Below are 24,968 nucleotides of genomic sequence, written 5' to 3'. Positions count from 1 at the left end.
ATAATTGGTTGAATTTGGTCTCAAATTAGATGAAAAAATGAAGGATACAGTAAGTGAAATAAAGGAAAATGTACAGGGAACCAATAGTGACGAGAAGGAAACTGGGACTCAAATCCATAGAGTGGCCTAGAAGGAAGAAAGAAACAAGAATTCAAAAAAAATGAGGAGAGGAACCTCCAGGACATCTTTAAACGTTCCAACACCTGAATTATGGGGGTACCAGAAGGAGAAGAGGAAGAGCAAGAAGTTGAAAACTTGTTTGAACAAATAATGAAGCAGGGAGGGGACCCATGAGGGTGCCACCTCCACAAAGGAGCCCCTTGAACGGCCACCTACAAATCCATTCCATCGAGCTCATCTGATTTTTCTATGATTTTCCTGGTGTCCCCATTGCGAGTCCCCATCTCAGGAGCCCTCTCAGTCTCAGGTACATGAGCACAGTTGGTCACCCTACAGGTCAGAATTCTTTTGGCCCCTCATAAAAGAGTTAGGAAGTATTTCCCAATTCTTTCCCCCCCTCCCACCCACATTCCTCCCCTTTAGTTCATGTCCATGGGTCATACATATAAGGTCTTTGGCTTCTACATTTCCTATACTATTCTTAACCTCCCCTATCTATTTTCTACCTACTATTTAGGCTAATTCTCTGTACCTTTCCCCCCTCTCTTCCTCCCACTCTCCTACTGATAACCCTCCATGTGATCTCCATTTCTGTGGTTCCCCAGTCTGGCAAAGGAAATAGACTTCCAGGAAGTCCAAAGAAGTTGGACCCAAGGAGGAACACACCAAGGCACATCATAATTACATTACCCAAGATATAATGTAACGTAAAGGAGATAGCTACCTACAAAGGAGTGCCCATAAGACTGTCAGCTGATTTCTCAAAAGAGACCTTGCAGGCAAGAAGAGGCTGAAAAGAAGTATTCCAAGTCATGAAAGGCAAGGACCTACATCCAAGATGACTCTATCCAGCAAAGCTTTCATTTAGAATGAAAGGGCAGATAAAGTGCTTCTCAGATAATGTCAGGTTAAAGGAGTTCATCATCACCAAGCCCTTATTATATGAAATGTTAAAGGGACTTATCGAAGAAAAAGAAGATAAAAAATATGAACAGTGAAAGAACAGCCAACTCACAGTTATTAACAACCACACCTAAAACAAAAGCAAACTAAGCGGACAGCTAGATCAGGAGCAGAACCACAGAAATGGAGATCACATGGAGGGTTATCAGTAGGAGAGTGGGAGGAAGAGAGGGGGGAAAGGTACAGAGAATTAGCCTAAATAGTAGGTAGAAAATAGATAGGGGAGGTTAAGAATAGTATAGGAAATGTAGAAGCCAAAGACCTTATATGTATGACCCATGGACATGAACTAAAGGGGAGGAATGTGGGTGGGAGGGGGGGGAAAGAATTGGGAAATACTTCCTAACTCTTTTATGAGGGGCCAAAAGAATTCTGACCTGTAGGGTGACCAACTGTGCTCATGTACCTGAGACTGAGAGGGCTCCTGAGATGGGGACTCGCAATGGGGACACCAGGAAAATCATAGAAAAATCAGATGAGCTCGATGGAATGGATTTGTAGGTGGCCGTTCAAGGGGCTCCTTTGTGGAGGTGGCACCCTCATGGGTCCCCTCCCTGCTTCCTGTTGCTAAACTAGCTTCGTCCTTGACCTCACCTGACACTCATCCAACATGTTAACAAATGTTGACACATGGTCATACGACCTCATGACAGCTTTTGGCCTTCTGCATGTTACAAAGTATTGTTAGCCCCCCTTGGTTTAGGATCCCCTAGCAGGGGGACATGGAGCCCCGGCTGACACCCCTTGCGGTGTCAGGCACCGGGAGAGCACCTCCCACGCAGGAGAAAGCAATGGAAGTCACGGTTCCAAGTTTCCTGTCCCTGTCTTTGAGGCAACCATTCGTTCAGGGAACAGAGAGTAGTTAGGGAAGATGTGAGGAAGGGTCATGAGTGGAAGGATGGTCTGTATTAAACACAAGAAACATGGACAGGTGCCTGGGCAGATGCTGGAGGCTGGAAAATGAGACTGAATTTAAACCACGATTGGCTGACTCTGCCTTTTTGGTTGTTGTTGCCATGGGCGAATTCCACCTACCCTGCCTTGGAAACAGTCCCAGATCCAGCCCTCATCTTCATCTGCACCATTAGCACCTCTGGCCAATCACAGCCAGGGTGGCGGGGGTTCTCAGCAGCATCCTCTGGACTCTGCGAGCACGTCCCCTGGCCCCCACCCCAGGCTCTTGCGCTCACTGCACTTGCGCAGATGTGGACTTTGTCCGGCTCCACGGCTCCATGGCTTTCCACCGCACGGAAGTCAACCAGACCCCTTCCTTGCAGGGGCCTGGGCCCTCCATGGTTTACCCATCGACCTCTCTAGGCACAGTGTCTTTCTCACCCCAGCCATCTTCTCAGTCTTCAGTGTTGATGGTCCTATGCTTGGGACAGCCTGCCCTCTTAGCTTACTAGGCCCACTTCAGCTCATCGCCGAGGCCTTGCAAGAAACGTCACTCTGTCTGGAGGCCTGCCTCCACCACCCTGTCCCGTTCCTCACTAGCCTCTCCTGGCCTCATCCCTTCCTAGTGTTTGTCACCACCAGAGACCACAGGTAGATGCTTTGGTCCCCTGACACCTGCCTTGAGTCTGGGTGCCCGGCTTGTGGCAGCTGGCCCGGGAAAGCTCGCTGAGTAAATGATTGCCTGGTTCACACCCACCCGCCTTCCAAAGGGGCTCTTCTCGGTGCCCTGGCCTCCAGCGGCAGGGCTGTTTCTCTCCCGATAAAACACCTTTAAGCCACATTGTATGTGGAAACATCCTTGGGACACCGAGGCCCCTGAAGAACGGCGCGTGCGGTGTCCCTGTGGAGTGCTGGCTGTGAGGACAAATCGGCTTCCCTGCCTTTTGTTGTCAAAGCAGCCGCAAGTCTGCACTTGGGCTCAGTCCCATGGTGGGGGGTGGGGACAGAAACCCCCTGTGGGGCGTTCTCCCTGCCCTTTTGGTGTGCTTGCTGGGCAGGGCCGGCCTGTTCTTTCAAATAAGAGCAGCGCCTGTGTTCCAAAGACTCTCTTCCGTGAAGTTTCTGCAAAGGTTTGCTCACCTTACTTACTAATTAAAGGGAAGCCACATTTTCCCCTCCCTGGTCCCCTCAGTCCTACCCCCTACGGCTACCTGATACCACAGGCAGGTTGGGTTACACAGTTGCCCGCGATCTTGCCATTTGCTGTGATGACCGAGTCGACAAGGCTGAGTGACTTGGTGGAAATATTTCCCGATTGGACTGAACCGTTGGCAGCCTGCTCACCAACCCGCTTGCTTTTATAATGAAAAAGGAAATTATCTCTGCTTTTAATGATGGCGGCTCCAGAAATGGTGAGTAGATGTGGGGAGAGAAGGTTCTACAAAGCGATGACTCTTCGACATTTCTCAGTGTGTGAAACCGGCCGGCCAAGGCCTGTTTGGGGAGGGACTTCCTCCCCCAGTTTCCACGGTTCAGGAAGCGTTTTGTCTTTCGTCGTTCTCTAGTTATAAAGTTGAGTTGTCCCATTTGCTTCTTGCTGATAGTCCGTCAGCCAGTATCAGCAAGAATCAAAGTCAAAAACGCTGAGCATGAACAGAGCAGCTTTCTAAGGATGGGAAAGTTGCTCCTAGGATGGGAATGAAATCAACAGCTTCAGTGCCCAACTCTTGCTTAGATTTCCCCGTGACCACTTGAAGCAGCACAAAGACAGTTTGTCTTAAATGGCCTGGTAGCTCCCTTTACAGTTTCAAACGTTACAACAGGGAAGCAAAAAGAAAATAAAAGGGGCGCTCCACGTGTCTGTGTTTCTGGGCCTGTTAGAACCGCCAGATTTTAGTGCTTTGAGGAAGCGGGCTCCTGGTGGAGTCACGCCTGCTGCCGTGGAGCGTGACCTGCGAAGCTGCCAGGACACTTGGCCATCCCCTGGCTCCCTCCGACCCTCTTAGAGCTGCCCGGAATGCCTCCCAAAGGCTCCGGACCCTGGGGCCTGGCGACAGGAGGGACTCTGCAGGACACAGAGCCCCAGTGTAGCTCTGGTGCTGCCTGCGGCCGCCGGCCACTCCTCCCTTTGCTGTGAGCTGGGGCGGGACCGGGCACCCCAAGGGCCCGGATACTTTCATCCTTAATTAGGTCACGGCTGTGGGAGCCAGGAAAGCTACAAATACTGTGGGTGAGTGTCCCTTCTCTGGTGCCGTTGACATCGGAGGGGTGCAGACATTATGTGAGTATCAGAACCTTGTGCATTGAGGGTGGGTGTATCACACACACAGGCAAAGGGTCCCGTTGACGTGAGACAAACGGCAGTGGCAGGAAAGGGAGGGATGTGCTTTGAAAGTCATCCATCTGCTGTAAAATCGGGGCTTGGGGACTTCTAACAGGCAGAAGGGCGTATCTCTAAAGGTGTGCTCGATTGATTTTGAGACGGGTGGAATGAATGTTGGGGAAGTCCTTGTTTTAGCAGAATTAAAGTTCACTGTTTTTCTCTACCTCTAGAAGTTTCTCTGGTATCTGCTGTGGCTCGGGGAGAAAAATGCCTCTCACTGGACAAATAGTTTTGATTAACTGGTGCTGAGTTCCTTTGTGTGGATTGTCAGATTTCAAAGATTTAACACAACAAAGATGTATTTGATGCTGAAACTGTAAACAGGGAGGCAAACGCTTTCTCTTCTTCCTGGCCAAGGAGGTGGAGGCGGAGGTGGAGCCGAACCTCAGAGGCCCTGAAATAGTCACCATGGGGGAGAACGACCCGCCGGCGGCTGAAGCCCCTTTCTCCTTCAGATCCCTTTTTGGCCTTGACGATCTGAAAATCAGTCCCGTCACACCAGGTAGGTGGAAGCGGGTGCTGTCTGCACCCCACCCCCATCTAGACGGCGAACGTAGCTGAGGGCCGAGTCTCCCACGGAGGAAATATCTCACCAGGCATCCTCACACCTCACATGTTGAACGCATGTGATTCTTTGGTTTATAGACTATGGGAGGGAAGGGGCATCGGAGGGGGAGGGTTGTCCAGCCTCTCGCTGACTTCGTGCATGCAGGGGTTTGTATTCTCTGGATGAAGATGTTCAGAAATGGAGGCTCCAGCTGGCCCTGGGGGTTGGGGGTCAGGTGCCGGCCAGACTGAGCCCCCCAGGAAGCCCTGGGAACATGCTGCTCACCAGCCCTTCCAGGAAACTTAAAATAAGCTGGACTTCCCTGAAGGATCTGATGCCCAGATTCAAATCCAACAGCAGGCGACAGAGTTGGTTCTGTACACAGGTTACAAATCTTTGGAGAGACAGGGGACTCCGTAATGCCTGTCCCGCTGAGGTCTTTCTGGTAAGAGCCCACGAGGGCTTGTCACAGTGAGCGGGGCTCGCTGCTCCTGGACGCAGTCAGGAGTGCTGGCCCCTGGGGCTGGGAAGGGGGGCCTGGGGGCTCTGGCTGAGGTTTTAGAAAGCATGATAGGGGGTAACCCCACCGATTCCTTTTAAACCACAATTGATGTTGGTTGGGGGAGAGGAGAGGATGGGCGATGGGAGGAGATATTTCTATGAAAGATACACAATTTTAAAATACTTCTCCAAAATGAACATAAGTGTGCATTTTAAAAGTACCCTGCAATCCCCTGACCCCCAAACTTCACCTCGTTTTTATATCTGCATTCATTTTCTTCCTGTCGTTGCCTGTAAATACGCATCCATCCATGGTGCTGGCAGGCAGGCATCTTCCATGGGCTGCCTGGCTTTCATAAACGTCTTTTTAAAGATGGCATTATTCCATCAAGTATATGTGTAACTTATATAACCATTTTATCATCATTTGACATATAGTTGTTTCTAATATTTTATAATACAATCTGAACATGAATAGCATTATACATTTTTCTCTATGCTAATTTTTATTATTTTTTCATGATTAATTCCTGGTGGGGGAAGAAACAAAAGGTGTTTAAAACTTTTCTTTTTAAATAAAGCCATATCTTGTTTATTATAGAAATTTGGGAAAATATAGTTAATCAAAAAGATTTTTAATTACCCATAGTTTTACTGTTACTCAGGGCTAACTCTGTTAGCACTTTATGTGGGATTTCTTGCCTTTTTCCCACCAATATCTTTATTTCCCTTTGGAAGTGACATATACTATTTGTATCATTTTGAAGCTTTTTAAAAAACTTAACAGTATTGTGTTAATTTTCTGCAGCATTTAATACTTAAATATTCTTCAGGGTTTGGCAAACAATGGCCCATGGGCCAAATGTGGGCCACTGCCTGTTTTTACAACTACAGTTTTATGGGAATACGTCACTGTATTCATACATTGTCTATGGCTGCCTTCACGCCACAGTAGAGTTGAGTAGTTGTGACAGAGGCCACGTGGCCCATAAAACTTCCAATATTTACTATCTGGTCCTTTGAAGAAAAAAGCCTGGTGACCACCCTTCTTTATCGCTCGGTGTCCATCCTGTTCGTATTCCACCAGGTTCTTCCCTTGGTGGTAGAGGCTGTTTTCCATGCGTAGATATTCTCAATGCCACTCCCCTAAGTGTCCCTGTAGGCAGGCATCCGTGTGTACCTATGGTGACATCACAGGATAAATTCCTAGAAGTGGATTCACTAGGTCAGAAATTCCATCCAGGTTTAAACTGTTGGTGCATGTTTCAAATTTGACCATCAAAAAGTTCCCACAATGTGCCCTGGCTGGTGTAGCTCAGTGGATGGAGTGCGGGCCCGTGAACCACACGACTGCAGTTCAATTCCCAGTCAGGGCACATGCCTGGGTTGCAGGCCAGTTCCCAGCAGGGGACTCGTGAGAGGCAACCATACATTGATATTTCTCTCCTTCTCTCTTTCCCTTCCTCTCGAAATAAAATCTTTAAAATAAAATAAAATAAATAAAATAAAATAAAATAAATAAATAAAGTAAATAAAATCTTTAAAAAATACTTTAAAAAAGTTCCCACAATGCACACTCCTGTTGACTGTACGTGGAGGTCCATCTCCCTTCACCTCGGGTGGTGGTGAGCCTAACAACAATAAACAGCAACAACTGCAGTACTGGGTTGGGGAGTTGCTAGGGAGCTGTGTCTAACTTGTGTTGTTTCTTTTTCATCTCCAGAGAGGCTGAAGGGCTTTTTTCTTTATGCTTGTTTATCATTTGCATTCCTCTTTGGAGGGATGCTAGGCATCTTGCTTTTTATTCCAAGCACACCCTCAGAGACAGAGTAAGGGGGTGGAGCCAGGGCAGTGCCCACAGGGCACCAGGGTGGAGTGGCCAAGCACCCAGTGTGGACCGATGCCGAGGCTCTAACCGAGCAACAGTCTTTGAGTCTACAATCCGGGTTGCTTCCTAATTTAACTCTGAGAGAATAACTGGGATGATATGAGGTCATTCTTGGGGTTTCTGCCGATTCTTAAATTGTAAATGGAGAGAACAGATTCAATGGGAGAGATTTCTGGGGGGTGGGGGAGGGTGGACAGGAGGCGTCTGCTCCACCAACTCAAGGCTATGCACTTGATACCTTGAGAGAAATTGGTCTCTAACCCTGAGATAAACAACCTTCATTATCATGATGTCATCTGTCCATCCATCCGTCCATCCATCTATCCATCCATCCATGCAATTTACTAGTATGTACCAAGAACCACCAGGTGCCAGGTGCTGTTCTAGGTGCTGAGAACACAACCACGAACAAACCCCTTGCGCATCCAGGCCAAAGTGAGGAGCTCACTGTCCGTCTGTCCATCTCTCCGTCTGTCCTCCTTTCTTGCTCTGTATCCCTCACGGTCACTGAGGATTATCTGTTGCACGTGGCACCTTATTTTCCTTGGTGTCTTCCCTTTTCCCCCTTACCCTTTTCTTTTGCTTACTCTTTCCTCCTTTTCCTCCTAATCCATCTCTTCCTCCGATATATTTGTATCTAAGTTCTCTTCTTTTTAAGGCAGCCTGGAATGATATTGACCATTTCATAATCACACTATTGTCAGAAGGAGAAGCTGCATGTAGAGACAGGCAGGGCGAGATCTCTGATTCTTCAATGGGAGACCTCTCGGCTCAGTGTCTCCAAGACCAAGAGAAGAGGGGCAGAGGCAGTCTCTGTTCCTAGCAGTGGTGTGACCCTTGGAAGGCTTTCTGCCCTTCCTCCATTCCAGTCTTCCCAATTTCAGGGAAGACAACTTGGGCATGGATGTATTTTCAGGATTGATGAGATCATTTGCATGAAATGGCCTGTTCTTCGGAGAGTAAAGGGTGCTGGTGGAACCTCTCCTGGTTGCACATAGAGACTTGTACTTCTGGGTATCTTAATGCTCCTCACACTTCCTTTCCCCCCAAACTGCCTGGGACTTTAGGCAAGAACTGAGGAGGGTCTGGTGCGAGCTAACAAGCCAGCCTATCAGGGTTCCATGGATGCTGGCAGAAGGCATGAGACTCCTGAGTCAGACACAAAGGACTTTATTACTCACCGCACAGGTGGTGCATGCATCCTGTTTGGGTTGTTGCTCTTGCCCACCAAGCCCCATGGAGGCGACGTGGAGCAGCCCAGGTGCACCTTGCACACCCGGTGGGTCTGCATTTCCGCTGAGGAACCCTCAGCGAAGGGAACCTGAACCTCTATAAGGGACCACGGGCCGACCTGCACAGACTTGTCTCTGTTTCCATCTTCTAAGGCTGTTCGCTTTGCCAATGGCCTTGGAAAGGTGTTCTGGAACCAAGGCCATCGGTGCCTCTGTGCACAAGACCTACAGAGAATGGCCTGCTGCGTCATCTGGTGACCCTCTCGGCAGGCCCAGCTCTTCCTCTCCCTAAAGTATGGATTTTACACATCACCCTCCTCTGTGAGAAAATGACCTTGAAAACTGGCGTCCTACTTCGCCTTTGTTTTGGTTTCCTGGGGCCACTGAAACAAAGAACCACAAACTGGGTGGCTTAAAACAACAGAAATATTGTCTCACCATTCTGATGGCCAGGAACCTGAAACCAAGGTGCTGACAGGCCCCGCCCCCTCTGGAGGCTGCAGGGAACCCTTCTGGCCCCTTCCTGGTTCCCAGTGCTTTGCTGGCAATCTTCCGTGTTCCCTGGCTGGGAGACTCATCACCCTACTTTCTGCCTGGACCTTCCCATGGCCTCTCACTGTGTCTCTTCTTGTCACTCTGTGTGTGTGTGTGTGTGTGCGCACATGTCAGCCTCTGTGTTCAAAGGTCTTTTTGCAAGGACACCAGACAGGTTAGACCCCCATACTGATGACATCATTCGAACTTGATTACCTCTCTAAAGACTCTATTTCCAAGTAAGATGACATTCTGGGTGCTAGGGGTTAGAACTTCAACATATCTTTTTGGAGACATGCAATTTGACCTATAACACCATCCCTCAACCCAGGGGGAACAGAATTGGGTCAGCGCTGGAGAGTGTGGGGCTGGGCTTCTAGAGNATGGATTTTACACGTCACCCTCCTCTGTGAGAAAATGACCTTGAAAACTGGCGTTCTACTTCCCCTTTGTTTTGGTTTCCTGGGGCCACCGAAACAAAGAACCACAAACTGGGTGGCTTAAAACAACAGAAATATTGTCTCACCATTCTGATGGCCAGGAACCTGAAACCAAGGCGTTGACAGGCCCCGCCCCCTCTGGAGGCTGCAGGGAACCCTTCTGGCCCCTTCCTGGTTCCCAGTGCTTTGCTGGCAATCTTCCGTGTTCCCTGGCCGGGAGACTCATCACCCTACTTTCTGCCTGGACCTTCCCATGGCCTCTCACTGTGTCTCTTCTTGTCACTCTGTGTGTGTGTGTGTGCGCACATGTCAGCCTCTGTGTTCAAAGGTCTTTTTGCAAGGACACCAGACAGGTTAGACCCCCATACTGATGACATCATTCGAACTTGATTACCTCTCTAAAGACTCTATTTCCAAGTAAGATGACATTCTGGGTGCTAGGGGTTAGAACTTCAACATATCTTTTTGGAGACATGCAATTCGACCTATAACACCATCCCTCAGCCCAGGGGGAACAGAATTGGGTCAGCGCTGGAGAGTGTGGGGCTGGGCTTCTAGAGAACGTGCCCCTGGTTGGTGCCCTTTTCACCACATGAAGCTGCTGTCTTTGAGCGGAAACGTCCTCTTCATGAGAGAGAGGGAAAATGAATAGCTACACTTTAAGTTTCTTCATTCAAACGCGTTGCTCTGTGGCTTTTGGCTTCTCCCACTTCTTTGGCTTTCAGATACGGATGCTGTGGCCGCACAGATCCTGTCCCTGCTGCCCTTGAAGTTCTTCCCAATCATCGTCCTTGGGGTCATCGCTCTGATAGTAGCTCTGGCCGTGGGTCTGGGCGGTGAGTGTGATTCATTATTTAGCAGTCGCTCGGCTACCTCTTCAGGCCCTTAAACTTTCATGAGCTCTCTGGCCCCTGTGTGGCCACCCGGCCTTCATTACTGGAGGCAAACAGCATTCGGTTTTGCTGGCTTTGGGTTTTAATTGCCTGCGTGAATGCAAAGCTGACCTGAGGCCCAACAGGGGCTGTTGGCCATGCTCCGGGTTTCGTCACTACGGAACCTGCCCGGTTCGAAGCCTCCAAACGCAGCTGATGAAACAGAATCCATGGACAGGGGCGGGGCAGGGCTGGGAGCAGAAGACAAGGAGGCCATTCAGGCCAGGCCAAGAACGCCTGCTATTTTTAAAAGCAGGTGCCTGTGGCTTTTGAGAAAGTGAGTCATTTGAATGGTCTCTATTAGAGAACAATTTCTCATTTTCTCTTTCAAATAACTGGAATGCAGGTCGGTGTAATTCTCCACCTGCTCGGGTGTGCGGCCTGCAGTCCCTTCACTTGTTGCTCTGAGTCAGCAACAGCAGGAGGCAGATGAATTGGGGGTTCGAATCCTCACTCGAGGCTCCCTGCTCAGCTGGCTTGGCCAGCCAGTCTGCAGCAGCTACCCACTTTCTCTCTTGACCTGGAGCCCTGCAGGTCTAAATTCACCTCTGGTTGTGTCTCAAGGCCACTTAGTGAGACGGCAGGGGGTGAGGGCAGCAGCTCCACCCCCTGGAGTTTGGAACAGACGCCAGGCTGCTGACACAGGTGCAGTTTCAGGGCAGCCTCATTTCTAAAGGGCAGGATCAAGGCCATGGGGCCAGTGGATAGTTGTCAGTGCTGTGCACTGCAGGGACCCTTTGTTGACGCTGCTGTCCTCGCCTGTTCTCAGTCCACTTCGACTGCTCCGGGAAGTACAGGTGCCGGTCATCTTTCAAGTGCATTGAACTGACGGCTCGATGTGATGGTGTCTCAGACTGCAAGGCCGGGGAGGACGAGTACCGATGTGGTAAGGCCGTGCCTCTCCACTGCAGACAGCAGGGGTCGGCACTACCTGGCCCTGGCCTTTCCCATCTGGGAAATGGGTCCAAGTCAGTGCCAGAGTCAAGTCACGTCTTCGACTGGGATCCAACCAGTACCCGGGAGACCCTGGGCTGGGTGCTAAGGGAGGGACATTCCATGAAGCTGAAATTCGGGCCCTGCGAGGGTGGGACGCTGTGGGCAAGGAGCAGGTCGGGGTGGGTGGAGGAGGGTCCGAGCTGGCTGCAGAGGAACCTCTGCCCGGCCTCAGGGCTCTGCTGGCCACTCACGCGTGGTCCTGCCTGTGCCTTGGCCAGTCCGGGTGAGCGGTCAGAACGGCGTGCTCCAGGTGTTCACGGAGGCTACCTGGAGGACCGTGTGCTCTGACGACTGGAAGAGTCACCACGCTACTGTCGCCTGTGCCCAGCTGGGGTTTCCAAGGTAACTTGAAGAGGCGGGGCACTGCAGGAGATGGGCAAGCGTCACTAGTGACCGTGGTGAAGAAAGACCACCATCCAGTTGGGTGCTCACAGGGTGCTCCACCTCCAGACACACTGCACCCTCGTGGCAACCCCGTGAGGCTGGACATCACCTGCACTTTAAGGTCACAGAGAAATGGCATTTTGGGCCGTGTCTGAGGGCCAGGACAGACCTGGATGCAGGCGTGAGGTAAAAGAGCTCCTGAGAAGAAAATTCTTCATGAGGACGAGCCCCCAAGTGCCTCAGGCCACACCTGTAGTCACCACCCCACTGACACCACCCCACTTGGTCCTGGGGGTCACGTCCTCATCCGTGCACACCCCCCCCAAGGAGCCCCAGACAACCAGGTGCAAGCAGTCAGCAACTTGGTGAAGGCAACACCATTCGAACACTGTAGTTTAGCGACACATGGGGGAAAGAACCGTTGCAGTGAATTCTTCGCATGGCACTGTTCCCTCTCGGCCGTGGGGCTTTGTGCACGGAGACAACCCGCTTTCTCCTTGATGTGGGGCCCCCTCTCTCTCCTGCCCCTTCCTTTGGTTCACGGCAGCCACCATCTTCCATGAAAGCCCGGGCTGTCACCGTTCCCTCTTCGCTCTTGATTCTGGGTTCAGATTGGGGAGGCTCCCGAGTTATAGGAGCCTTCCAGGAAGTGAGCACAGTGACAAGGGGGGACATGAAAACCACTCCTGTTTGTTTCCAAGGAAACGAGTTGGGTGGACTCACTGTTCTGAGTCCCCGAGGAGCCTCCAGCTTCAAATCCGATGCGTTGTGTTCTTCGCTCCTTTCTCTGAAGCCAGTGAAACCCCCAAGGCCCCCCAGCCTGCACCCCTGAGATCCGCCTCCATCTCCCCTGGTGACTCACAAATCAGCTGCAATTCAGCTCAGCGACAGTAGCAGACATCACCACTCAAGTGCCTGTAGACCCTCCTCTTCACAGACAAACACAGACACAAGCCACACATGCTACACACACCACACACAATCACACACTATACACATGTACACACAGAGGCACACCACACACATCACCTGTACACCACACACACACCCACTCACATGCCACAGACATCACATCGTGGGCACTATACACATATCACCCACCACGTTTGTGCACACACACACATATCATGCACAAACATTTACTCGCTGACCCCAGTGTGTGCACTGCAGGCACCTGTGTGCTCACACACACTCCACCCCATCAGGGCAAACAGGGTGTGCATTCCCCATGGAGGCCCCTTTTCAGGCCCACCAGAGGGCGTGCTCCATCTTGTCGCCCCTCCTCTTGGGACCCTACCCCCACCCCCAGTCCCCAGGCCTCTGCTCTGCACAAGGACTCAGTCACCCCTTCCTTCTCCACCTGCTTGCTCTTCCCGGGCAGCCCTCGGGTCTCTGTCCGCCCCAGCCGCCTGGTGGGACAGTCCTCCCTACACTGAACCGTCCCTCTGGAGGGAGGTCTCCCTCAGCATCGCCCAGTTTCTTCACTGTCAGCTTGTCCCTTTCTTCCTTGCCTGTTGCTTCAGTTTGGGGACCGGCTTCCATGTTCTCTTTTGGTTCTTCCTCCTCTTTCCCTGGAGCCCACCCCTGACCACCACCACTCTGCTGCGTCCCACTCCAGCAGGAGTGGTCCCAGGGGCCCAGAGCCTGCGCCCGTGGGTGGAGCCACGGGGTGGGGGCTGAAGACCCCACTCCAGACTCCACCAGGTTTGGAGTGTCTCTACATGCTGGCAAGAGGAAACCATTGATGGTTTGGGGAGCGCAGTGATGCCTCCCCAGCGTACCAGTAATAGTGTGACTTGGCACACTGGTGGTTTGGGGGACATGAGGATGTGTCCCTCAGGAGGACACCTGTAAAGCTGTGACTGGGGCGCAGGCTGATCTGAAACAGAGAGTGAATTTCACACCACACCCCGGTTTCCCTGTGCTCGCAGCTACGTAAGTTCAGACACCCTCAGAGTGACCCTGCTGGAGGAGCAGTTCCAAGAGGACTTTGTCTCCATCAACCACCTCTTGCCAGACGACAAAGTGACCGCTCTGCACCAGTCGGTGTACCTGAGGTACGCGCCAGGCGGTCTGCACGCCATCCCGCCGCTGCTGCATTTGTACAGCTGTGCACAGCGCCATGAGAACACGGGAGAGCCAGGTGGGGCGTGGCCACGTGTCAAGACTGGGCGGCACACTGGCTGGTTGTGGGAGCTTGGCCCGGAGCCAGCCAATGGGGTGACAGAGGAAGGGAGGAGGGGGCTAAGGGAGTGACAGTGGGGGGCGCATCATTAGCGAGTGCAGCACCTCAAAGGACAGGCGCTGCAATGTGTTCGGAACGAAGGAGGGAGGGAGGGAGGGAAAAATCAGGAAGAAAGCTTTAGAAAGAAGCATACCTATCTTTGTTCACAAAACCCTTTCATGTTTTCTCCAACAACTCATGAGGGAGGTAAGACGGGTGTCCTCAAATGACACTCGGGGTACCCGGAGCTCAGAGGGCTCCCCTGCCTGGTGAATGGAGACACCAGGTGTGCTGGACCCAGGTTCCCGACACTCTGCCTGGCACCTTGACCGAACCCCAAGAGGGGTGTGTTCCAGGCTCCAGGAGACCACAGTTCATCAGCTTGTCCATCTCGTCATGGACAGCCATCCCCGGACACACATGCATTCCACGGGGACAGCTTGTCTCGTGACAGGCCTGGGGCTCTGAGACAGGAAAAGTCACAGAGGGACCTGGGTGGCTTAGGAGAAACGCAGGGGCCCAGCTCCCACTCATGCAGGGAAATGCCTGTCATTTCCAGCACAGTCACCTCTTGGCTCCGGGAGGTGTCCTCTCCCAGGTGGGTGTCCCAGGTTGCAAGGACTTTGTGCCAGGAGAGCCTGCCTTCGCCCAGAGGGCATCCACGTCCCTGGGGCCAGTGAAGAGCATGGAGTAAAACAGACGCACAAATGCCCCAGTGCACGCAACAGGCTTGTTACATGTCTCTGATCATCTGCTCCGCAAAGCCAAGAAATGCTCCATGCCCGTCCCTGACACAGGACTGCACCGTTGTCGAGTGGTTTAAAAAAATACATTCTGTGACTTAGACTAAAACTGTAATCTCTTTTCCAGAGCAAGGGAATAGAGCTCGTCTTTCTCTTAAGGCAGGATTAAGTTAAACAACGTCCACTTCACAGGCCTTGGGTATTTATCATGAACTCAGTTTTTTTCCACTTTAGGGAAGAATGCGCCTCGGGTCGCGTGGTCACCCTGAAGTGCACAGGTAAGAGTTTTAGAAACACAGAGGCCAATGGGAGCAAGAGCTCACTCCAGAGTCCTGCCCCTCCCCTCCCCCTGGCTTCCTGGAGTCCCATTCTCCTAGATGCCAGGTGGGTGCTCTGTGGGCTCTCCCTCAGAGGAGGGTGAGCTCTGTTAGGTGGGGGAGGTGGCCCAGAGTGGCTTTCTCAGCAGGAGACTTGACCGTGGAGTGTCACATCCTATCACTGCAGTGGCTCTGGGGGCCTGACTTTTTCTCCCCCCTGCCCCTCAGGGGAAAGCTGTGACAGGCTGCTCAGTGACCCAGACCCCACCCCCGGGGCAGACAGGCAGGGGATGGGGTGGTGTTGGGGGGGTGGGGTCTGGAGGAGTCAGGCAGCTACACACCAGCACCTGCAAGGAGGGTCTGCGGGAGGTGCCCGGTACTCCTGGGGCACCGTCATCATCCCTGGCTGGTGGGCATCTGGGGGAGGGGCACTGCCAGCATCAGGCTGTTTGCCCTGATGGACTCTTCCCACTGAACCCCCACAAGACACCCCTGTCCCACATCTCAGTTGAGCTGCCCCCAGCCCTCACCCGGTGCTCCCCCTCCCAGCTCTTTTTCCGGGCTGGGAGCTCTGTGTGGGTGGCAGGATGTCAGGGACGGGAAAGGGCTGTGGGATGGACCCCCAAACCCATTCCCCCGGCAGCCTGTGGTCTGAGGATGGGCTACAGCTCGCGCATCGTGGGTGGAAACATGTCTTCGCTCGCGCAGTGGCCCTGGCAGGCCAGCCTCCAGTTCCAGGGCTACCATTTGTGCGGAGGCTCCGTCATCACCCCAGTGTGGATTGTCACCGCCGCCCACTGTGTCTATGAGTGAGTGCTCCTGACAGTCCTCGTCTCCCGTAGACCCGTCCAGCCCAGGCCCCTTTGGGACGGGGTGAGTGGGGTGGGGGGTGGGTCGGGATGATGGTGGTCAGCAGCAGGTCCAGAGAGCAGGCAACAGAGCACATCATCACAGTCATATTTGTGTGGGGGGACCCTCCCTTCTCCCCAGGAGCCACCCATCACTGTCGGCTGTGTGGATCTTAGTGGCTGTTAGAGAAAAGGTAGGAAGAGGAGGAAACCCAGCGACGTAGAGGTCTCGGACCCACCACCCTGTAGCTGCCTATGGTGGGCCAGGTGGTGCCAGGAACGTGGGAGACTCTGCGGGGCTGGGGGGGACAGAGTTGCCCCGGGGGGTCTCTCTTTCAGGGGACGTTAGCATAGAAGAAAATACTCAAGTTATTTTTACTCCCTGTCATTTTTACCTCCTTCAGAGCTGTAGAGAGGGCGGCCGCTGTAGGAAACGGGTGGGGTGGGTTTGTGCTTCTGCCGGGCAGCAGGGCTGAGGTAGGTTCGGACGTAGGCAAGCGGGGCCGTGACACACTGGCCATCTCCCTGGTGCTGGACGGGGGACGCCTGAGGGCCAGGCTGGGTCTTTCCTGCTTTACCTCTCGGTCTTCTCATTGCAGCCTGTACCTCCCCAAGTCGTGGACCATCCAGGTGGGCCTCGTTTCCCTGCTGGACAGCCCAGCCCCTTCCCACGTGGTGGACAAAATTATCTATCACAGCAAGTACAAGCCGAAGAGGTTGGGCAACGACATCGCCCTCATGAAGCTGGCGGAGCCGCTGGCCTTCAACGGTAACACCTGGGTTTCTTGGTCGTTCTGTTGCTTCCATTTGTTTCAAGAGGATTTGTCGCTGCCTGTGGAAGCGTTGTGACGACAGCGCTTTCCAGGTGTCCGACCACCCAACGTCTGACTCATTTCAGTCCTGGCCTCAGCCGGTTCTCTTCTGGTGAGAGGCGGGGGGTGGGGTGGGGGTGGGGTTCTCCTGGTTCATCCAGAATACGACAAGAAGCCTTCCATCGTACTCTGGACGTCGGGCGAGCGTGTTGAGAGGCACTGGCCCTGTGTATGACCTCAGGTTCAGCAGGCGGCTGCCCCGCCCACGCTCACTGTGCATATTATCTTGACGACAATTCAGTTTTAGGGACTTGGCGGCTCTACTTGCTCAGTTTGGTCAGTCTGGTCCCTCTGGGGCTCCCACTGGTGCCACTTTCTCCCTGGGGGTGCTACCTGGAGATAAAAGGGATGTGCCCAGGGCAGGCCACCTGGTGTGCCTCTAGGTGGCGAAAGGGCGTCTCTGGCCTGTGGGCACAAAGAGCTTTGGGGTGAGGTGCCCTGCCAGTGCCACTCACTGGCCCAGCGTTTCAAACTTGGCCGATAAAGTGAGTGCTTCCCTGGCCAGCCAGCTGGTTGCAGTGGGGTCCTTCCTGCAGCCGTTTCTTTAAGATCTGGAGGATCCCGGGCATCTTCAGCTCCCCAGAATACTCAGGAACGTTCTTTCCCAATTCAGCAGGCCCTGTTTCTCTTGACATGGGAGATGTCAAGACCTGACCTCTGGCGGTCACAAAAAGCCACATGGGACAGAACTATCAAACTTTCTGCACCTGCAGACGAAGCATTACAAGCCCACTCCCAAATCAGCTGTCGCCGCCCCCTCCTTCCCAAGGGTTACGGAGGCTCTGAGTGCAGGCAGAGTGTGGTGTCCAGGCCACGTATTGGAGTGGAGTCATGGCACAAGACCAGGGGCAGGTTTGACCTGAGGGGGGTCCTTTGCGGGCTCACCACACGGTGCGCATTGCACTCTGCACGCCGCACTCTGCACACAGCACTCTGCACGCCGCACTCTGCACGCAGCACCATGAGACAAAGGCTTCTCGAGAAACAAAGAGGGGTTGAAGTGGCGATGATCATTGCTAATTATTATGCATGATGTGGGTCATACCAAATGAGGCGTCAACATTTGGACTGTGATAAAATTAACATGCACCCTCCCCTTGGTCTCTGCCTTCCGTTATTGTCATACCCAGAGAAGCGTAGCACATGCCAGACTGTGTCCGGTTAGAGTCCCGTGAGAATCTCGTGGCAGCCATGACACTGACTGTGGTGGGGGCTTACGGGACAGCCCACAGGGACAGGCAAGCTCGTGGCCTCCAGGGCTGTCAGGACGGACAGGGATGTTCATGGAGGTGTGTTCTGTACCACAGCCTGGACCAGGAGTGGGCAAATTGCAGCCCATAGGCCAACTTTGACCCTTTACCTGTTTTATAAATAAAGGTTTATTAGAACACAACCAGCCCCGCTTGTTTACCACTACCTGTGGCTGCTTTTATGCTCCTCTGGCAGAGTTGCGTGGTTGCCACAGAGACCACTTGGCCTGCAAAGCCTGAACTAGTTAGCATGTGGCCCATTCCAGAAGATAAGCTGACTCCTGGTCTAGACTCGCTGAGGTAGCCACAGTCTAGGGTGGTTTTGAAGTTTTAGGGCGCTGGTGGGGGAGGGGTCTCTACTCTGAGCTAATAGCTTTCCCATGATGGAGGGCTCTGCCTTTCTTTGGGAGTTCGCCAGCGCCCCCTAGAGGTGAGCGCCCATGAGACTGGTTGTCTTCCTGGATCTGAGAGTTGTTTCCTCTTTGCACAGAGATGATCCAACCCGTGTGTCTGCCCAACTCCGAAGAGAACTTTCCTGATGGAAAAATGTGCTGGACGTCAGGATGGGGGGCCACGGAGGAAGGAGGTCAGTGGTCTGGAACCACGATTCTGAATCCAGGGAGCCTAGAATGGAGAGGGCCGGGGTGGATGTCCACACAGACCCGTTCCCCTCCCCCTGCACCAGTGTCACGTTCTTTGGGACACCCACGCATCCCTGTTGGGGGCTACGAGTCCACTCAGTCAGTCAGTCATTGTGGGTCATGAGTCATGGTTCCATTTGTCCTGGATCATGGAATCGCAGATTTTCACAGGAGAGAAATAAAGCATAAAGGAGAGCTATTTCTAGGCCTCCGCAGGGAGACCTGCACCAACATGCCAGGGCCTGGAGGCTCTGGGGAGGAGTCAGTTCCCTGCTTTTTCCAGATTCTAGCGGCGCCGACGCCTGGTCCGCTAGGCTTGTGGCCCCTTCTCCATCTTCACAGCCAGCAGCTCAGTGTCTTCCATCTTTCTCCTCTCTAACCTTTGCTTCCGTCTTCACATATTCTCCCCTGAAAGTCCCAAGGGTCCTCGTGATCACATTCAGGGTCCACCTGGATAGCCCACGATCATGTCCCTATCTCAAGGTCTTATCACATCTGCAAAGTCCCTTTTGCCACGTAAAGTGACACGGTCATAGGTACTGGGGATTGGAATGTGGGTGCTTGGGGGGCAGTTCTCCCTCTGACCACCCCGAGGTTCCTCCAAGAGCTGTGGGTGACCTTCCTGAGGCTCAGCTTCCCTTCTGTGACCTGGGTTGCTCTGAGAGCCAAACAGTCTGGTGTGATCAAGCATCTGACCCAGGGTGGTCCCCCGGGAGGTCCATGGTGGTGACATTTGCCCCCGCTGCTTCCCACATTGGTCCCCTTAGGGACGAGGGGGCCTCCAGCCTGAAGCAGCAGGGACTGTGTGGGACATCAGTAGGGAGAGAGCCCTAGGGCCGGCTGGTGCTCGTGGCAGACCCCCCACCATCCACTCGCAGGCGTGGCTGTGTCTGCCATGGAAGTGTCAGGGGTGTGGCCCCAGCCCTCTGAAGTCCTCACCGCACGCCCCCTCACCCTCTGACACAGGTGACGCCTCCCCGGTCCTCAACCACGCAGCTGTGCCCCTGCTCTCCAACAAGATCTGCAACCACAAGGACGTGTACGGCGGCATCATCGCCCCCTCCATGGTCTGCGCCGGCTACCTGAAAGGCGGTGTGGACAGCTGCCAGGTAGGGACCCGTGGTGACCTCCAGGGGCCGTGGCAGTGGGCAAGGCGAGGCTCGTTAGGGTGACCCAGCCCGTGGGACAGATCACTGTCAGCATTTCCCTGTGGCTGACTGGAAAGCAAATTTACAGGGTGTGGGGAAGAAGTTTGCTCAAGATATCACAACCTTTCCCAGCCAGCCTGTGTTTACCCAGCGCTCTCACTGTGCCCGGGTGCTGGGTGGAAGGAGGGGGTCTTGAGGATGCTTCCCTCCTGACCCCGGTTCTCAGAGTTTGCAGGGGACAGAAGAGGCAGAAAGCAGGTGGGAACCCATGAGCATGGGCCTGCAAAGCCACAGTGGGTGAGACCTCAACTCTGCCTGGGTCCAGAGTTCAGTTAAAGCCCCTGGGCAGGTAGACAGACCCCCCTGTGGAGAGACCCCTCGCTGCACACAGCTGCCCTGACCTACGTGGGTTCAGTGTGTGGGGAATCTGGCAGGGAGGCGGCGGGGGCTACCATCCTGAGGGACAAAGGGCCCATGATGCTGAGTCAGTTCAGGAAGGGCTGTGGGGGTGAAGGCAGAGCCATCCCCACGCTGGATTTTGCGATGTAGTGACAGGGGAATCTTGCACAAGGACAAGGGACAGCAGTGGTGGTGACTCTTCTGTTGGCCTGTCTCTTTCCTTGCTGTCTAGGGAGACAGTGGGGGACCCCTGGTGTGTCAGGAGAGGAGGGTGTGGAAGTTGGTGGGAGCGACGAGCTTCGGCATCGGCTGTGCGGACGTGAACAAGCCTGGAGTCTACACCCGAATCACCTCCTTCCTGGACTGGATTCACGAGCAGTTGGAGGTGGGGGCAGTGCTGGCCCAGCTCACCGGGTCCCTCTCAGTTCCCCTCTAGCGACCCGGGTCCTGCTGTAGAGAAGCCAGGGAGGGGCCGGTCAGTGATGACTCATAAAGCAGGGACTCGGTGTCTCTGGGGTATCCGGTGTGAGCAGGTTTGCCCACCACCAGGTTCTGTGTGGGTGTGGCTCTGGAGGGGTGGACACGAGTGGTGACTGTGTCTCCACGGATCTGGGAAAGGAAGAGAAACAGTCGAGAGGATCTTGGGGGTGGGGACAAGCAGAGCTGGTATGTGCACACGTGGAATAGAGGGTAGATTTGGGACAGACTGGGATGGGGGAAGGACCGCTGATGCCCACTGAGTGGTGTGAACCTTGCCAGGAGCCAGGAATGTGATGGAGAGTCTCTGACCAGGAGAAGCGTGGGCAGCTCTGTGCTTTGGAAGGGCCTCCCTGGATCGGGGGACCTGGAGCAGGGACAGAGGTCAGCGAGGCTGGCAGGGGGCCCTGGAGATGGAGGGGAGGAAGAATGGGCTACCCAGGGAAAGGGAGGGAGCGCCGCAGACAACTGCAGGGGACAGGCGGTAAGACCTGCCCTGGGGAAGCAGTGGGGAGGCTGCAGGGAGGCCCAGCACTGTGAGGTGTCCTCCGCCTCCAGGGTGCTCAGCAAATATTTGCTGACTTATCTCAGACTCTGAGCTCCACATCACGCTTTGGACCCATTTCAAAGTCATTTTAAAATTTTTTTCTTAAATTGAGACAAAATTTACATAGCAAAAAAGCGATCGTTTTTAAGTGAACACTCCATTGATATTTAGCACATTCAGTGTCTGTGGCCACCACCTCTCTCGGGTTCTAGGACGTACCATCACCCTGACATGAAACCTCCTCAAGCCGTCACCTCTCTGGCCACACCCTCAGCCTCTGGCCCCCCAAAATCTGCTTTTATTGTGTGGATCAAAGACCTTTTCAAAGGCTCCTTTCCATGGGATAAACGAGGGGCCAAGAAGGACAGCAGACCCCTAATGTGCCTGGAGAGCCCATTTCCATGCTCTTCTTGGGCATTTTTGCTTTAAATGAGGAGGTTCTAATGGCTCCCTTTGCACCAGGTGAGGCCCAGGCCCGGGACTCAGCGTGGTTTCCGGTCCAGCCCGCTGCAGCTGGGTGCCCCCTGCAGGTGCAGACAGTTCCCGCCTCTGAGCAGCTGCAGGCTGCTGGCTGGGGCAGCAAGTGCTGGAAGGCAGGGCTTGGGAAGCCTCTGCTGGTGCTCATTGTGTTGCTAATGCGCAGACCAGCCTGGCGCTAAGCTCTTGAGCACAAAGTTCAGCCACAACCCCTCAGCCTCTAACAAAGTATCAGAGACAAGGGATGGAAGAGCAGCTAGTCACTGCAGTGGCCTCGATGGCCTGTGAGCAGGGCCCTGGGACACAGACAGGGGTGTGGGTTTGGTGGGTGGAAAGCAGGAAGGCAGGAGTGAGCACGCCCTCCATGGGGCTTCACAAGGAAGCTGGGGGGTCCGTATGGCCAGGTGATCATGAAAGGTGATCTTCAAACAGGTGCCAGTGGCAGCAACCAGGCCCCAGTCTTCCCGCTGTGGAGGGGGCTGGGGGGAGGGCAAGTTTCCCAAGCCCCCTGGGGAGCCCTCTGACCCTGGGGCCACGTGATGCCTCAGCCCGTTCCCTCCCAGCATCGTCCTGGGTGGCAGGTCCCAGGACTGGCCTCCTATGACAGATGGGGGGACTGTTTAAGGCCCCAGAGACTGAAGGCCCTTGCTTAAGTCTGCAGTCCCGGCACTTGCTGCGCCGATGAACAGGCTGTTCTCTCATGGGGGGGTGCAAAGACCGTCCCAGTTTGTGGAGACTAAACCCCACCCCAGGAGCCTTCTCCAGAGGGTGGGGTCGTGGGTGTAGGGTGAGGGCCCTGGTGACCCGGATGTACCAGGTCTTCAGGGCGCACTTGGAGAACATACTTTTGGGCCACGTGGCTCCCCTTCAGGCTTAGAAGGAGCTGCCACATCCTGGGACACTGGAGGAGCTGCTTTGTCTGTGACAGGTGTGTGGCCCCCTTGTCACCCAAGAGCATCGCTGCAGCCTCGGCCCCGTGGAATGCCAACGAGAGACTCCTCCTCTTGCTGGTCTCTTTCCACGTGTCCTCAGAGAGGCTTCCCGGCCCGTGAGAGCTCCCCCGAGGTGTCGGCGTGACCAGCTGTTCCTTCAGAACATGGACGCCAGGCCCTTCGAGAGCTCACACATTTTTTATTCTTTTTCTGTTACCATTTAGTCCCCTTATAATCCCCTCCCCCACCCCCATCACCACACTCATGTCCACGAGTCCTCTTTCCTTTTTGCTCAGTCCCTGCACCCTCTAGCCTTCCCCCTGACCTTAGCTGTCAGCCTGCTCTCTATCTGTGAGTCTGTATAGTGCTAGTTGGTTCCGTTTGTTTCTTAAATTCCACAGAGGACTGAGATCCTATGGTGTTTGTCTTTCACCGCCTGGCTTATTTCACTCAGCCTAATGTTCTCCAGGCGTTCATCCATCTAAGGGTGACACCTTCTTCTCACACTTCTTGAGGGGAATTGCCCACTTATTAGCTTATGGGACTGCCTGCTAGGTCACCTTCATTTCCTCCTCGGGTTTGCCCTGTCTCACTGGGGCTTCAGACGGAATTGCTCCGACCCAGGCCGGGACTTGGCAACACCATGCGAAAGCTGGCAGGCAGGGCGGTGCATGCAGGGAGTAGAGCTGTGTCATACTCCTCCGGGAACGCTAGTCTGGGGTCTGCGCCGAGGTGGCAGTCCCCTGCAGCCGAGGCCGACTCTGTCCCCACTAATCGTGGAGAACAGCAGAGGCTTCACTCAGGGTAAAGTGCAGGTGCGCCCTTGCTCCTAATGTGTGCTGAAAAAGGCGCTTATGTTTTTATTTCTTAGAGGGACCTGAAAACTTGAAGAGAAGGGACAAGCCACTGCGCTGAGCTCCTGCCACAGTGGAGACATCCCCGTCCCTCCGTGGATTCCCGGCTGGGAACTTTGGACACGAGCGAATGCCTTCAGTGCTCGGCTTTCTGTCACCACTGGCAGAGCCGAAAGGTGGAGCGTCCCTGCATCTAGAACAATTTGCTTCTAACACCTTGGACAGGCCACTGGGCCATTAGACTAAAATGACCTTGAAGTGCCTTTCTGACCTTCACTAAGAACAAAGACAGGAACGCCTGTGAAGTGCTGCCCTTTCCCATTGTCGATTAGGTTTTCTCTACGGCCACCCTCCAACGTGAGTGAGGACATCAGCAAGCCCCCCATGCAGACTGACGGACAGTCCAGCTGCTCAGTGAGGGAGGGCCGGCCCAGAGCCGCAGGAGCCCGCCGCTGCAGACACCTCCGTGCCTGCACGTTTACCCCTGCGCACCGGAACCCAGCCCAGGTGTCCTGCTTCTGAGATCTCTGTTTGCACGTGGGCACTTCATCTCCAAATGACTAGTTTTAAGGTGTATTTCTATTCTATTTTGTAGCCCTTGGTGCCTGATGTATTAGTGTCCCTTGCTTCCACAGGACACATGCCTCGGTCACTCGGAGCCTGTCTGAATGTCTGCCCACGTACATTGAAATCATGAGCTTGGTCGCAGAGGCTCGGTCACTTTGCTCTCTTTCACATGCACCGTGGGTCTTGCCTTTTCCTGTTGGAGCAGGTTTCTCCGCAGATCAGAGTGATCTCCTGTTCCAGCACGAGACTCAGAGCAGAGGGAGAAACAAAGGAGTGAGAGAAGGATCACCTCCACCCCCCCCCCCACAGTGGGTCCTCAAGCAAACAGAGTAGACCGGGGGTGTCACACTCATTGTCACCGGGGGCCACATCAGCCTCGAGGTTGCCTTCAAAGGGCTGAATGTGATTTTAGGACTGTATAAATGTAACTACTCCTTAACAGTTAAGCAAGAGCTTGGTGCTGCCGCCGGGTAGAAACAAGGTGTCAGCCGATAAAACAAGGTGGAGGGCCGAATCTGGCCTTGTGTTTGCCACCTGTGGAGCAGCAGATGGTCCTGTGTCACTAAAAGGCCGTAGGTTTCCACACCCCTCTGCAGGCACCTGCAGGATCAGGGACCCCTGTGACCCACACATCTGTAGTCCCCACAGTGCACAGAGGTTACTTGGTAGGTAGGTAACCAGTGTGGTGCTTTCTCAGCTACGAAGTCATGAGAATGTGAATGTGCCTCTTTGCCTCGAGGCAACAGTGGGGAAGGGGGTTTGTGTCTCAGCAGCGGCTCCAGGGACCCTCCTGGGGGGTCTGAGGCAGAGAGGGGGATGCAGGAAGGAAGGGGGATCCCATCCTGCGACCGTATTGGA

The 24,968-nt window shown here is 54.0% G+C and overlaps 1 protein-coding gene across 1 annotated transcript; it reads left to right on the top strand.

The window, feature by feature from the left end:
• Positions 1-3,269: 3,269 nt before the first annotated feature.
• TMPRSS3 (transmembrane serine protease 3) lies at positions 3,270-24,251 on the top strand. The gene is made up of 13 exons (XM_037043026.1): positions 3,270-3,389; positions 4,718-4,862; positions 10,228-10,338; positions 11,204-11,320; positions 11,649-11,772; positions 13,746-13,871; positions 15,016-15,059; positions 15,742-15,907; positions 16,546-16,715; positions 18,559-18,654; positions 19,676-19,818; positions 20,489-20,641; positions 23,561-24,251. The coding sequence occupies exons 1-13, from the start codon at positions 3,369-3,371 to the stop codon at positions 23,576-23,578; spliced, it is 1,434 nt and encodes a 477-aa protein (XP_036898921.1). The 5' UTR covers positions 3,270-3,368; the 3' UTR covers positions 23,579-24,251.
• Positions 24,252-24,968: the final 717 nt, after the last annotated feature.

This window comes from Sturnira hondurensis, unplaced genomic scaffold, assembly GCF_014824575.4.
Source record: "Sturnira hondurensis isolate 20B ecotype Veracruz unplaced genomic scaffold, ASM1482457v3 Scaffold0003874, whole genome shotgun sequence".
NCBI classification, from domain to species: domain Eukaryota; kingdom Metazoa; phylum Chordata; class Mammalia; order Chiroptera; family Phyllostomidae; genus Sturnira; species Sturnira hondurensis.
Note: the sequence above shows the minus strand (reverse complement) of the source record. Positions and strands in the feature narration are given on the sequence as shown.

What these genes read in the sequence shown, in the direction of transcription:
- TMPRSS3 (XM_037043026.1), top strand. Translation starts at nt 3,369, where the DNA reads ATGATGGCGGCTCCAGAAATG. An exon ending in TCTGGCCGTGGGTCTGGGCG is followed by an intron (nt 10,339 to 11,203) that starts GTGAGTGTGATT and finishes GCCTGTTCTCAG; the next exon opens with TCCACTTCGACTGCTCCGGG. An exon ending in GGAGGACGAGTACCGATGTG is followed by an intron (nt 11,321 to 11,648) that starts GTAAGGCCGTGC and finishes TGCCTTGGCCAG; the next exon opens with TCCGGGTGAGCGGTCAGAAC.